Source organism: Neodiprion virginianus, chromosome 3, assembly GCF_021901495.1.
Source record: "Neodiprion virginianus isolate iyNeoVirg1 chromosome 3, iyNeoVirg1.1, whole genome shotgun sequence".
Lineage (NCBI taxonomy): Eukaryota > Metazoa > Arthropoda > Insecta > Hymenoptera > Diprionidae > Neodiprion > Neodiprion virginianus.
In genome coordinates this window covers 20,645,851-20,660,580 of record NC_060879.1, presented here as the reverse complement: position 1 = coordinate 20,660,580, position 14,730 = coordinate 20,645,851, and the positions used below count along the sequence as shown (strand labels likewise).

The 14,730-nt window shown below is 38.0% G+C and overlaps 2 protein-coding genes and 1 long non-coding RNA gene across 6 annotated transcripts; 1 reads left to right on the top strand and 2 right to left on the bottom strand.

Annotated features, from left to right (window-relative positions):
• Positions 1-204: 204 nt before the first annotated feature.
• LOC124300772 (uncharacterized) lies at positions 205-4,416 on the bottom strand. The gene is made up of 3 exons (XM_046755146.1): positions 3,402-4,416; positions 2,159-2,716; positions 205-1,466 (listed from the first exon to the last, which is right to left on the bottom strand). The coding sequence occupies exons 1-3, from the start codon at positions 3,856-3,858 to the stop codon at positions 766-768; spliced, it is 1,716 nt and encodes a 571-aa protein (XP_046611102.1). The 5' UTR covers positions 3,859-4,416; the 3' UTR covers positions 205-765.
• Positions 4,417-5,060: 644 nt separating this feature from the next.
• Positions 5,061-13,791, top strand: LOC124300769 (zinc finger CCCH domain-containing protein 18-like). 4 transcript variants are annotated; one of them, XM_046755141.1, is made up of 8 exons: positions 5,062-5,399; positions 5,916-6,393; positions 6,662-7,635; positions 7,754-8,247; positions 8,352-8,611; positions 11,396-11,797; positions 12,717-13,097; positions 13,275-13,791. In XM_046755141.1, the coding sequence occupies exons 3-8, from the start codon at positions 6,678-6,680 to the stop codon at positions 13,684-13,686; spliced, it is 2,907 nt and encodes a 968-aa protein (XP_046611097.1). In that variant the 5' UTR covers positions 5,062-5,399; positions 5,916-6,393; positions 6,662-6,677; the 3' UTR covers positions 13,687-13,791. The 4 variants fall into 4 exon arrangements, with proteins under 4 accessions (XP_046611099.1, XP_046611097.1, XP_046611098.1 ...); XM_046755142.1 differs by having other exon boundaries at positions 5,916-6,451; XM_046755143.1 differs by lacking the exon at positions 5,916-6,393 and having other exon boundaries at positions 5,061-5,399; positions 12,771-13,097.
• Positions 12,168-13,358, bottom strand: LOC124300780 (uncharacterized). The gene is made up of 2 exons (XR_006907328.1): positions 13,217-13,358; positions 12,168-13,129 (listed from the first exon to the last, which is right to left on the bottom strand). It is a non-coding gene; the product is annotated as an uncharacterized LOC124300780 (long non-coding RNA).
• Positions 13,792-14,730: the final 939 nt, after the last annotated feature.

The window sequence follows — 14,730 nt, the reverse complement described above, 5'->3', positions numbered from 1 at the left end:
GCATCACACTGTGACCGTAATGTTTTTACTCCGTAAATTGAACAGTATAAGGTTCGATTTTGTAAATAATCGTAAGGTTTTTGTTTTTCCTTACTATATCACGGATTCTAAATGCGTTTGACACACACATGTATACATATCTATGGGTATACGCATATCATGTCGCGAAGCTGGGAGAAGTGTTGAGAGTAGAAATGCACAAAATCGAATTTTTAAAGTTGTGTATATAATTATATTATTTAAATTTTCTTCATTTACAAATTAGGACACATTTAAAACCAATGTCAAGTTGAATAAAAGAATTAGAAATATTGGTAAATTAAAATATAGGTATTTAATACTTATTCGTGACTAGGAACGTTTAGATTACAGATTTTCTATAAAGATTGAAGGCGGCAAAAACTTAGGTACGTTCAAAGCTTGTGGATCAAAATGTTCACTCGATTTTTAATAAAATTCATAAAATATAATAACTAGAGAACATCTTTAAAGCATCACAGTCGATTTGCATTGATGAATACGACAAAAATTTGACGATATTTTATGAATTTTTTTTTAAATATAATGTATTAATTAAAATTAAATTAAATGTAATGACTATTTTTGCACAGAATTCTTTGAAGATATAATCTATTTCGTGTAGAATCATATTTCGTGCTGATAAAGTTAATAAACAACTTTGAGAAGCACAGAAATAGCATAATTGTATGCATGTAGTTAATTCAGGTGATAGACTATTGCATTGAACCGATATTTTGTAACAATTTACGATATTATAATCTGCGTTAATTTTGCTACCTCGGCATCGAGCATAATGAACTCGACCTTTGATTTGAGTAATTGCAGATTATCGCGAAATTCATACGAAGTTTGATAGCTGATTAATTCTCTAGATCCGTCGTCGTTCAGGTCGGTAACGACGAGTGATTGGCTTTGTAGCTCCAAACTTGGCTGGCAATTTGTACCATCGCATATTTGAGTGATTTCAGTCTGGCTTGCATTTACAGGGTGAACCTCAGCCGCATCTATTATCACTACCAATGTTCGCTCGATTACCGTACGCCGCACAATGCTCGAGTTTATTTTATCTATTTGTGAATCTGGAGTCCATTGCCAGAATTTCATCACAAACCCCGTCACGAGTGGATTGTTAATCTGTGTGAAAATGGCCGGCTTCATTCCGTATGCGTTTGGTCCGTAACTCTTCCAAATCATACGCGGCTGGTTCGAGTCCTTTTGAAAAGTGATGTTCATTATTGTTTGACAAAGATCACCAGGACATGTTCCTTGATGTTCTATTCCCAGCTGGTGAAACGCAGTTAGGCGCACAATATGCTGATCCGAATTTTGCGCGGACGGAACAACAGGGTTTTGTAACTCGTTCAGTTCATCAGTTATCTTCTCCATGGTCTCAGGATACTGTATCCTAGGGAACAACTCCTTGAGGGTTATTGTTTTCGTGGATTCTGGAATGGGAGAAACAATGTATGAGTACAATTCGTGGTGAGGTTAGACACAAATCCATGATGATCTGAATATGTAATCAAAATCGTTTCAATCGTTGCAAGACGTAAATTGTTGCATATTTAAAGTATATTTGATGCAGTTTATAAACACATACAGAACATATTTTTGAAAAATTGAATGTGAAAATTACATCAAAATAAATTGAAAAGTCTTTGAAAGCAGTTTATGGTCAGATTTTCTACGGAATAGAAAATACAAAGTAGCCATATTGAACGAGTTGTAAGACAATAATGACATGGTACTACAATTTTGTTATACGTGAATTCATAAATATAAAAAAAACTGCTTCACACTCATGCGTGAAAATAAAAAATTAATTTCTTCCAGGAAAGGTTTATAAAAACCTGAACTCCCTAAACATAAGTATTTATTCTTTACTTTAAATATTCACTAGCTAATGGTGCAAATACAAATTTTCAGTCAATCAGCTTAAGATATTCATCTTTTCCAGATCTGAGGATACTTCACACATTTTTTACACCTTCAAATCTTTGCCAACTGCTATAATAACTCTTGTGTTATTGAAAGATTCATTTAATTCACGCTAGTTCTCCAAAAATAGGTAATCCCTTTCAATGTTCATCCTGTTCACAATCTTTGAAAAGTTAAAATATTGTGTACTGTTACTGACGTTTTCCATTAGAGTCATCACAGAGGTAAGATATTGTATCATTTGAATCTAAGCTGGAAACGAATACACGACGACACTCTGGTTTCAGTTCTTGACCCAGCAGTGATCCACTTTTTCCAGAGAATAAAGCTGGACTTTGTTTCTTCTGGTCCTTAGATATCACAACACTTAATAGATCGGCGATTCCATCACCATCAATATCAGGTAAAAGCATAGGCAGCTTTGAATGAGTAGACGCGCTAATGCTCCACTGCGTCAACCCAGTAGTTGAATTAATGCTGATCAGTCCTGGCTCTCCTGCGACTAGACAGGTGGTTTCTGGCTTTCTGGATTTATCCATGTTAAGATTTTTGCAAACTATCTCTGTTGGCGGGTATGACAGCCGAACAACCCAAAGAAGTAAACCATTACCTCCGTGTATCGAAATTACTCCACCTTTTCGAAGTGGCACCATTGATCCTTGCATTTTTCCAACTGAGTCCCCATATAGTTGTTCTCGATACATCATTACTAGGTTTCGTGGGGTGCCAGGAATAACTAGGATGGGTCCGTATAATTCTGAAGAAAAATCCTCATGAGATTAATATTTTTCAAAACGATTAAAATTTGAGGACATTAAATTTCTGCCGTTATTTTCATAAAGTATTCAAACCAAGAAAAAATTATTATTCATTTTCGAAGGTTCTATAAATAACTTTGTTCTTATTTACTGAGGTAACGTTTTCTCAATTTTTCATGACTTTGTTACTTGTCAGATAAATAAACATTTCACTATACAATGAAACTGAAATCTTGTCAAGGATTATCATTGCTCATTCAATTTCTAACGGAAGTCAAAAGTTTTAATTTTCCAGTCAATTATGATAAATGTATTTGTGATCACTCTTTAATAGTAGTAATAGTTTTGCATTGTTGAGTAAGTACATAGCAAACAAGATTCATCACAAAAAAATGTTGCTGAATTCAAAGACATGAATGTTAGGTACTAGAGTCAAGAGGAAATTTATTAAATTAACAAAAATCGAAGATGAACTATGTTATTACGACAAAACTTGAAAAATGTGAATGTTTCGTAAAAAATTGTTGAGATCTGTCTTTTCAATCAGATCAAGTCAGATGCGATATCACACGATTAAAAATTAATATTACAGTTACTGAAAAACTGATTTGTTGATAAAGAATAATGGTAAAAATGATTGATTTACTGATTGATGAATTGCTGTCTTAGTGTGGTTGTGCATACCCATGCCTTGAAGAGTGTTGTCCCAGAGTAAGGCTGGGCGATTTTTAATAGCTGGTCGTAGCGAGTTAGATTCATTGCAGGGAAGAACGTATAGAAATATGACTATCGTTGCTAGACAGAGTAGGATGGAAGCAGCCAAAAATAATTGCCGTAAGAAAGACATGTGCGGTCTCTTCCACAGGTCGTTGTTTGCATCCTGGTCAATAACCATTATCGGTATATCGTCGCTGCAGTACCCCAAACTAGTGTTTCGACCATTCTTCAGTCTGTTTGCCAGGTTTTTAGATTCGTCGAGAGGGAAAAATCTCACATTCCCCTGCATCGTCGTTGAATCGTGCTTTGTAGATTGACATGACTTTTTCTCGACACCCTCATCCTCATTCTCAGTATCCGTATTGCTCATACTTTGCGGTAATGGCGCGTAACCTTTTCCGCCGTGCTCCGTAACGATTGACATCGTTGTTTCGAATTAGTAAATACGATATTTCACCAAGTTTGGATAAGATATCAATAAACTTACACATACATACACGAACCGCAATTCAGGAAGGTTTTATTGAATTTTCTTAACAATGAATTTGCTGCGCTAGATCTACTGTTGCGGTTTACGTTTAGCTGGCGTCACCTCGGTCGTGCCTTGGTTTTATATTGGTAGGGCCGGGTTGAATGAAGATTGCTAGACAGCCAGAACGGCCAGAACCTTTAGAAACAAGCAAAATGGTACGACGGGCAAAAGGGTAACGTCAGTGCCCTACATTTACCGACTCCCTTATGGGCTTGAAGGTGCCCAGGCATGCGACTTACGCCAGCCAACCTTCCGCCTAGTTATATTACGCACTTTCCAATTTCTGGCGGAAGAAACACTGATGAATGTGTTGAGTATGATAAGCGTGTCGTGAAAAGTAGTTTTATAACGGGCTTATTACAATAATAGATTTAATGTCGTTCGGACATATATTTTGATGCATCTTTTCAGTCAATTATTGATGTATGGTGGATGAGGTAAGGAGGACTATCTCCGTATATAGAAAATTTCCGTAAAGTAGTGTATGTATGTGTACATACATATCAGACGTCTTATCCTGCTCTCTCATCACTGCGGCCACAGTTTTCGCGATGTGACGGTATGCGTAGAGCTACCTTTTGTAGTATATGCTCTAAGCGTGGAACGAACTCGAAAATCCCCTAGATTTCCTTTGCATTCCATTCCGTTACCCCGGATTTTTTCATGCGACGGCACCATTACAACTATTTTCCTTTCCATTTCATAGCCCCAACTAACCACGCTTAACTTTAATACGAAAATCTTGCGACAAATCGAAAGTTACTGGATAACATACGCTTGGTTACTCCCATCTAGCTATGTACATTAAAACTGCTAACTAGATTCACTTGAAAGTCGCGAGATCTGCCTGCAGAATCTTAGTATTGCCAAAGTCATAAGACAGACCACACAAAGAATTCAGTAGAGCAAGTGAAGCACAAGTCCGCTGTAAATACGCATCTTTACTTCGTACATACATACATTTTCTGTTTAAGCTTCGTCAGCTCCGTCTTCAACAAAATTACGACGGTGGCGCCTAAATGTCATTGTGCAACGGTCAGAACGGACTCTAGCCGGAACTAAGAAGTGACGTCACCACCTCAATATGCTGGTTCTTCTATGGCAAAAAATTTTGCCGAGTGAATCGCGGTGGTGATGGGAGTGAGTAAGAAGTAATATTCGTGAGGGACAGGAATATTCGGTTGTCGTGTGAATTATCAAATTTTTCTTTGTCCACTGTCGAATAAAAGGATATAATACCTCATTTAAAATACATGGAAGCTCAATCATTTCTATCAGCTTAAAAAAAAAGTGGCCTGAACATCGGGAATTCGGTATTTGGAGTCGTTGCTGAAAGGCTGAAGGACAAACTAGCCAGGATCGCAGGCGACGCCGGCCGCCTTGAACCTTGTCGGAGTCTCTTCGGCCTTAACAGAGGTGCACGAGGGTCGAAGGTAAGATTTGATAAACGTTTGGTTAGAATCAAAGAGAAAAACGCGCCGTTTATTACGAGACAATAATAACAGCTTGGAACCGAGTAGATTGAAGTTGATTCTCGCGAATCACAAGTAACCTAAAAGGTTTCTTAGTCCAGTAATTGCCAACCGTTTAACGGTCGAACAGAAAATGAAAAAAAATGGACTTACGAAAACGTGTGAAAACAATATCCAACGTCAATGCTGTTGTTATTGGCTCGTGTGCAGTCAACGCAAAACGGTTGTGTGTGCTTATACGCTATATTGAATTATTTTCCCTTATGAAATTCAAAGGAATCGAGGATTAACTGCAAAAATAAACACAGTTTGACTTTTTAAATTATTTTTTATTACATTTTCTCAAATGATTCAACATTTCAATGATACCCTGCTTTTATCCTTGGTCCATATATGACATGGTAATGTATTTAACCTTGTGATAATAATATGTATATGTCTCTCTCGAAAGATATTGGAAACAACGGATTTTTTCAGGTTCGATAAATAATATATACATTTAAAAAGAAAAAAAAAGTTTTCTTGCTCTATAGTATCCGTATATCTAGTGCAGTACAAACAGTTTTGATATAAAAAGTTTTCTTTAGTTCGTGTTGTGCTCGATTGAAACGTTGAAGTTAAAATAACTATCTAATAAACGAAAAAAAGACAAAACAGAACCTACAACGACAAGAAAAACCCAAGTTGAGAAGTTCCGAGTCGCGATAACAAAAAAAAAAAAAATGAAAAAAAAAAACAAAATGAATCGAATCGACAAGTATACTTTGTATCTGTGTGATAAATAAGTTCTTCATCAGTTGAGTAAAGTATGCAAATGTTACAAAAAACTTTCAAACAACCAATCAAAGTACGAAACGTCTACAACGGTACGTGGTAAATAAAAAAATGTCCGACAAGGTTACGGAGCGTGCATTTCCCGGTCAAGAGCGAGTCCCATGGGCTATTTACGATACAGGTAAGCCCTGCCACGACGCAACTACAAAAATGTAGCCGAATACTCACGTTGTATTGGGGTAGGTATGATTAGATATTAATTTAAACGAAAAACAAAACAAATAAAGAAAAAACAGAACACCAAAAAAAAAACAGCAATAATAAATAAAAGTAAAGTGAGGGAATTCTAAACCTGTTGCGCACACAAATACTAAAACAAGAATGCCTTCCTTGTAATTTTCAAATAAACATCGTCACGACATAATGTTAACCATACCGATTGTCCACAGGGTAGAATAGTCTACAATGTCCGATTCAGGATCTGATTGTTCATCGGAGGAGGATTACAACAGTTCTCGAGGTAGGGCGATGACTCCAGATGGTTCCATTTCATCCCAATCTGCACCGCAGTCTCCTTCCGATCACTCTGTATCCTCAAGGGGAAAATCACCAGGCCCCATGTCTCTGAGATCACCTAGATCAGGTCCAGCATCACCAAAGTCACAGCAGTCTGGTCCCGTGTCTCCAAAGTCGCCTAGGTTTGATCCAGGATCACCTCGGTCCAGCCGAAGCTCAGAAAAATCAACGCTGGTCTCACCCAAGTCTCCTGAATCACCTCGCTCTGATAGGAGCTCGCCTAGGTCTCCAATTCAGTCAGGACCAACTTCGCCAAAATCGCCTCACTCTTATATTGACTCTCCAAAGTTTTTTGGATCTGCACAGAATTCTGGACAATCTGCAGATAACTCACCGAAATCTCCGGTATCTAGAAATAGCTCGCCTAAAACTTCACGGTCTAAACTCAACTCGCCGAAGTCCCCAAAGTCGCCAAAGTCTCCGACTTACACACATTCTTCAAATAAAACATTATCCTCGCCTAGAGACTCACCAAAGTCATTGAAATCATCCTCGAATAACTCGTTAGCAGATGATCATGAATTTACCAAGTCAGAGAAACGTTCGCCAAACTCCAAAACAAACGCCTTTATAGTGCTTGATGGAGAACAGATATCGGATGGTGACATTGATGATGAGCCAGAACCTATTCCTAAATCTAAACCCACACCTATGACTCATGGAGAAGATTTGTCTGATGTATCTGATCTTGACAGTTTGGATGGCGTTGATGAACCTGAGCCTGAAAAAGATCAACGAGTCAACGATGATAAGAAAGAAGAGAAAAATTCAACGGTTACTCTCGTCGAAGAAAGTGAACAGCTCGATTTTGAAGCCGATGGACAGTGGAAAGATGAGCGTGATGATGGTAAGTATCCAGATCTTTGAAAGTTGTTGAAGAGAAGAAGCTTCAGTAATTCTGAAAGGTAGGCTTCATTCTGTCAAAATAACCTCTGATGCTGGATTAATATTTTATTTATCCTTAGGTGAGATAGACACAATACCAGTCAAAGAAAATAAGGAAATTAAGGAAAAAGATTCAAAGGACAAAGAAAATGAAAAAGATAAGTGTAAGGAATCAGGGGAAATAAATGATATAGAGGAAGTTGAGGAGGATGGTGAGAAAGTTGAATCAGAATTGGAGGAGGGAGAGTTAAGTGACGGGGATGATGCACGTCCAGAAGAAACCGAGCCCAGACCAGTGTGTCGGTTTTATAATAGAGGGCAGTGTACGTGGGGTGTAAGCTGCAGATTTCTTCATCCTGGGGTTACTGATAAGGGAAATTACACCATGTTTGATATGGTCAGACCCATGGCTTATCCTCCGCATGCTTCTGGAGCTCACGAGTTTCGACCTCACATAGAAAGACCTCCGATTATGCGGGCACCGCCTGGATTCGGTGCACATCCTCATGCTCCAAAAATAGAGGAACCACCAGCAGAATCGGCTTGGGAACGAGGCTTGAGACATGCTAAAGAGGTGATTTTTCTTTAACAAATGTTCATTAATTTTACAGAATATTTATCGCATGTTTTAGAATCGTTTATGAACCCCTGTTCTTACGTAAAATGTTACTTTTATAGATGATGAGAAAGGCGAATAAACGGAAGGAAACTGACATGGATTTTGAAGAGAAAAAAATGAATCTTAGCCTTGGGCAAGAGGAATTGGACCGAGAGGCTGGTTACTATGTAAGAGCTGCAAGTCCAGAACCACCCCCTGAGCGCTGGCCACCAAGAGAAGTGCCGCGGCGCGGTCCTCTTCCAAGAACTACCCCTGAGCGCTACATAGATGAACCTGAAGGATACTATCCACCACCGACGGCACCTCCAGAATATTACAGGTATGAAAGAAGCCAAAAATAACTGTAAAATTATTAGTTTTGATCGAGTATGGATCCCACATTCTTCTTGATTATATTTTTTTTGTAAACAAATAAGAAAGTCATCAATTTTGGATGAAAAATTGAATTTGGTTTTGTGGCAAAGATGAAAAATTATCCACGAATACTGTCTAAATTTCAAGTAAATCGGTTAGTCCGTTTTTGAGATATTGTGAGCACTGTAAAACATATCACCAGGCGCAGTGGTTGACATTATTGTCAATCACAATACTGCCTATTAATTGATTATACTATAAAAAAATGTGAATGAATCTCTAAAAAAAATATGATACACATCCAAATTAAATTAAATAATTGGTATTTGTGCTATAAATTTTCAAAATTTGTTAACTTTTTCAGCTACCTTTAGCACTCAGCATTTTTTCAGTCTACTGGTATATACTCCCTTAAGGCAGTCAGTTCTGACCATAATTCAATTTCAAATTTATTCATAAAGCCTGTAGCTAGACAGCACTAAAGGTAGCATAAGGATTTTTAATCAAAATATTCACAGTATCAAAGGACTCACAGCTGAATTTAGATCGACACAACTGATTGAAGAATTCGATATTTTTATACTGACGGAGACTTGACTAGATAAAAGCATATATGGGTACTGGTCACGATAAGTAGACGGTTGAAATACTCTGTTGTTCCTCTTACAGACAGTGCGTTTGAACACGTTGTGGTTAAAGTTACAGTTATCAATGTCTGCTTTATAATTGGAACAATCTTTATTCCAACAGCTTCTTCCTCGGATCACTACCCTCAGTACATTGTGTGTGTGTGCAAGCTCATATTTTCAAGCTACCTAAGAATCAAACAGCGACGACGTGATTTTGTTCTGCGACTACAACATTCCAGCCCATAACTGTATTAGGCAGGCCAGGAATTCAGTAGCCAGTGGTATCACAATAACCCTAATATTAGATTCGTGGCAAACTCATTGACTAATCTTTGCAAATCGTATGGTCTCTTTCAACTGAAATACAATGCAAACATTTCAGAGAATATATACGATCTATTTTTTACAAGTGCTGTTGATGCTCAATGCCAGACACATGTGCATCCCATTTTTGTTTGTTGTGACCCTTGATATCAAGTTCCTAATAATCAGGACTAACAATATGCGTTATAAGGAAATGTATTACGATTTTAAGAGAGTCGATTGTAATGCCATATCCTTAGAACTCTCTGAGTCAAATTGACCAGAAATCTCTATGGAGACAAGTAGTGTGGATGATCTAGTCGAGATCATAAACAGTATTACTATTAATATCATTAATAAGCATGTGCCAAAGATTATCGTTAGGGATAGCACCTTCCCAAAATGGTTTTTCAAAGAGCTAATTTATAATATAAGGAGAAAAAAAAATGCACCAGCTCTATAAGCTATATATAAGTCCGAATATTATTACTGTCAATTTAAAGTACTGAGAGCATTATGTAAGGTACTCGCTAATCGTGATGAGTCAAATTTTGCTGATGAAACTGAAGCAGCACTGACTGCTGCTTACCATAAGGTTTTTAAGTATGTTAGTTCCATAAAAAGTAAGGGTACTATTCCCTTAACCGTGCATTGTGGTGATAAAATTGCGGATAGTAGGCGTATCTGGTATTCTGCTTATGTAGTTAAAATCGTGTGTCTGTGGCCGAACGCAAATATGTTGGGATGAGAATTTGTGTTTTTGAAGCTATACTTGTCCTGTAAGGTGTTGGGCAGGGTTTACATTTGGGTCCGTTACTATTTCTAGTTTTTATAAATGTTGTTAAGTTTAGTATTACGCACTGTTAATTTCTTTTATTTGCTGATGACGGTTTTCAGCGTTGTTAGGGATCAAAGTGATATGGATGTGCCACAAAATGACCTTGACTCATTCTTTCAGTGGTGCGGATTTAATGGGCTCAAATGTAATATTCAAATGGTTTAGTATACGTTTTGACATAACAGAACTGCTGCCACCTGTCTTATTTTTAAACTGGTGCTCTTCGAATATAAACTGCGAATGTTGAGCACATTAAAGATTTAGGTATTATCTTTGAAAGGAAACTTTCTTTTAATAATTACGTTGACTATATTAAGATTGCCGCACTTGAGCGAATTAATTTATTGAAGAGATTTACGAGAAAGTTCAGCTGCCAAAATTCATTTCGTACCTTGTACTACAGCTGTTGTATGGAATCCGTTCCTAAAATACCAAATTACTTGTCAAGAAAGGGTGAATCATACCTTCCTTAGATATGTAGCATTTAGAATAGGTAAACCTACCTAGATCACATGGCATGATTACTCTCTGATAGCAGGTCTCTTAAATATTCCGAGTCTTGAATCCGTTCAGTGCAGGAGTGACATATTTGCCTACAAAATTATTACCAATGTCATTCAGTTTACGGAATTATTGAGCGAATTAAACTTTAATATACTTGGTAGACTTGTAAGAAAGACCACAGTGTATTTCACTGAGTTTCTACTCAGCATTGCCTTTTAACTTCATGCTCGAAAAATACGGCTGAGTAAGTTGTGCAGCAGTAGCTTTGCATGGCTTGACCCCCATAGCTCAAGTTTGGCCATAACTAAACTGTCTGCAAAGTGTCTACTTACATATGAGTGATGTATTCGCACGTCATCTGAAGTTTATTTGATTTTGTATTTCTAATTATTGGACTTATCCCGTTGAATGAATCAATAAATAACTAACTAACTAATTAATTATTTAATGAAATGAATAAACTTGGTTTGCGCAGACGAGTGCACTACAAACCGGAGCCCCGTCCAGGTCCAGAGTACAGAGAGCGCATAGAATATCACACAGCACCACGGGCTGCTCCACACTCAGTTTCCCCACCTCCACATCCACGTGAAAGGGAAAGGGAGAGGGAACGAGAACGTGACAGGGAGAGAGAATACTATGAGAAGTACGAAAAGAAGCACAAACGTCCTTCAAGAGAGGTAATAGTGGAACGCATTCCGCCAAACAAACCATGGAGAGAAGAAGAGCCACCTGCGCCTGAGAGAGGAAGAGGAGACGAGTGGGCAGATCCTTGGATGCGGCGCAAATCCCCGTCAGCCATACGGCGTAATCCTGCTGCAACCAGAAGACCAAGAAGGCAGTCTTACTCATCGGGATCTTCATACTCTTCTACAAGGTTAGCAATATTTGTACATTGCCAATTCTTATTCTTCAATTTTACTTCATTTGGCTCACTTTACTATATTCCATCCTATGAAAGAACAGACTTACTTTACATGGACGAGTAAGTTAAGAGAAACAAGAAGCCCAAATACAGGCTACCCAGTACTTTGAGTTTTCAGTAACTTATGGTAACGCTTCTTGTTCCCGCCGTGTTGAAATAGACGAGTTTTCTCTTGGTTGTAAGTCTGTGTTCTCACTGGATATAGTATACATTGATATTGTAGTAAACAGGTGATTTACATTTGTAAAACAGCGTAAGAAACTTTTTATTAGAAACACATGGTATGACAGTGGGAAAGTTGAATAACATTGGCTAGAATATATATGTTTTTGATGCTTGCATTTTTATCAGGTCCAAGAGAAATCGACCAATTTATAATTACATTTCATTTTTTAATACTGTCACTTATTGATAGAAATCTATAAATGAAAGCTGAAATATTGAATTTGTCTTTAATGAACAGCTTTCTTTTAAAGCAATCCTTCTTTATCTCTGTATTTCATCATTTGATACCTACAATATACCATACGTTCCTATCGAAAAAGCCTACCATATCTATTCGCGTTTCAATACTTTTACTATGTGGTTGAAAGACACAAAATTACTCCAGAAACGATCAATGCTGCTAGTAACAATCTGATCAACCTTTTGGTACTGGATTTATCAACCTGTTTTAAGACATCAGCAGATGTTATATGATCTTCAATTTCTTCTAAAAAATTCAGTCCATTTGCATTTAATTTACACTTTTGAAACTATTGCAAAATATATTACTCCAACTCATTTAATGTTAAGTTATCGGCATTATTGATCAGTTAAGACATTAGGAAGTTTAGAAAATCTGAATATGAGAGTGGTATAATTATTTTAGCTCTAGCCGTAGCTCGAGTCGCTCTAGCTACAGCTCTTATGACTCCCTGTCCAGGTCCCGATCTCCTTCCCCTCCCTCTAGGTCCCGCCCAGGCGGCAAGGGGGGGAAGCCTCCTACATCACCTTCACCTTCCATCCCTGCGCCTGCGACAGTTCAACCTCAGAGAGGAGCCATGCTGATGAACCCACCGGCGCCGTCTCCTCGCCCCCCAAAGGGGTCCATATCTCCCACAACTGGTACCCTGCACCGGCGTGCAGGTCTTAATCCACCCGCTCCAAGCCCCCTCTCCTCGCATCAACGTCATCATGAAAAGACTAGAGACAAAGCCGCCATTGCTGCAGCTGCTGTCGCAAAAGTCATCAAAAGTCGCTCACGTTCCAGGTAATGATAATCATTTGATTTTTAGCCCATTTCTGTTGGTTTTTAACGGATTTTTACATTATTGCGGTGCAAATTTGACACTTTCAATTGCACTTTGAACTACATCAGTTGCTACGTACTCGTCAGAATTTGATGTATAAAGAATAATTGCAAGTTGAACCACGACTTTTTGTTCAGGTCGTCACACAGCAGTACTGGTTCCGATAGCAGTGGCACTAGTAGTGATTCGAGTGAATCAAGCTATTCGTCATCTTCAAGCGGTACGAGGAGACGAAAAGGTTCTTCACCGCCTCAAAACCGTAAAGAATCGAAGAGCATAGATGCCCTAAAATTGAGTGGAACTAAGCAACAGATCAAGCTTACATTAAAGCCATCAAATAATGCGGTAGCTGTCAAAAAAGTTGATCGCAGTGCCACTATTGCAGGAAAGAAAAGGCCGGTTGAATCCCCGCCGCATGTTGATAGCAAGGCTAGTGCAGCAGCAGCAGCTGCAAAAGCTGCTAAAAAGGCGAGCTCTCGCCGTGAGGAGTTATTGAAACAGCTTAAAGCTGTGGAGGACGCGATTGCTCGTAAACGTTCTAAAGTATGACCTAATCGCTGTCTAATTCAGGGAATATTACGTACATTAGTTTGAAGTTGCATAATTAGCTGTTATAATTATACTATAAAAATAAACATGCTAATATTAATTGTATAAGCGGATTGATTACATACAACATACAGTAAAGTATGAAAGAATTGTTTTTAAACAAGACATGTACCGTTTATAATGCAACGTAATAGACGCTGCATTGAAGCGGCATTTTTTTTTTCTAAGATATGAAGAATTATACATACATTCAGTCGACGACTCTTTTGTTTGTAAGTGCTTGTTATCTTTTGAATTGTGGCCCTGTCTGTATGTTAACACTGGGTTTGCAAGTTCCTGGGTTTTTGGGAAAGACTATAGCATAATATTAGCTATTGAAAGATTTCTCTACTCTAGTGCTCTGGATGCGATCGCAAGCTTCTAAGCGAAATTTGTTCTACTTTTTTCGTTAGCTAGGAAAATGTATTGTGTTACTTCCTGATTCAAATACTATTCCTACTCGAACTTCCTGAGTGTGTCCATATTTATTTATGGTTTGTTTACATCTAACTCCTATTCTCCAGCATGGTCATGCAGTTGAATTGGGAATTGAGGATCGTTCTGTCTACATTTGGAGTATGGAGAGATTCTTCTTTACCTTTATGGTTAAAGGGTGAGGAGTATGGGAGAGATACTTGAGCCCCTAGCACAATGAGAGGGAATAAGAAATAGGAATGACAAATAAGTCCTACGATTGGCGTAGCTTTTCTAAAGCGCGTGGTGATTGGCTAATTAATATTTATTATTACTTTTTATTTCGTTTCATTCTGCAGGGTACGAAGGGCAGACGTAAGGACGATCTCCGTGAACCTTTCTTATCTCCTTAGAAATCTAATTGAACCTTGATTGCTAAGCGCCAATCATAGGGTTACCCTTATTACTTATGAGTGCTATTCTGGCTTGTTGAACCATTATTTATCCCTTTGTGCCTGATACTTTTCCAGTTGAAAACCCATATGAGATACTTCTTACCTCTACCCTCCATAGTGAAGGGGTTCTAAAGCG

What these genes read in the sequence shown, in the direction of transcription:
- LOC124300769 (XM_046755140.1), top strand. Translation starts at nt 6,678, where the DNA reads ATGTCCGATTCAGGATCTGATTGTTCATCGGAGGAGGATTACAACAGT. An exon ending in GAAAGATGAGCGTGATGATG is followed by an intron (nt 7,636 to 7,753) that starts GTAAGTATCCAG and finishes ATTTATCCTTAG; the next exon opens with GTGAGATAGACACAATACCA. An exon ending in GCACCTCCAGAATATTACAG is followed by an intron (nt 8,612 to 11,395) that starts GTATGAAAGAAG and finishes TGGTTTGCGCAG; the next exon opens with ACGAGTGCACTACAAACCGG.
- LOC124300772 (XM_046755146.1), bottom strand. Translation starts at nt 3,858, where the DNA reads ATGTCAATCGTTACGGAGCACGGCGGAAAAGGTTACGCGCCATTACCG. An exon ending in CAACACTCTTCAAGGCATGG is followed by an intron (nt 2,717 to 3,401) that starts GTATGCACAACC and finishes ATTTTTCTTCAG; the next exon opens with AATTATACGGACCCATCCTA. An exon ending in TGATGACTCTAATGGAAAAC is followed by an intron (nt 1,467 to 2,158) that starts GTCAGTAACAGT and finishes CTCCCATTCCAG; the next exon opens with AATCCACGAAAACAATAACC.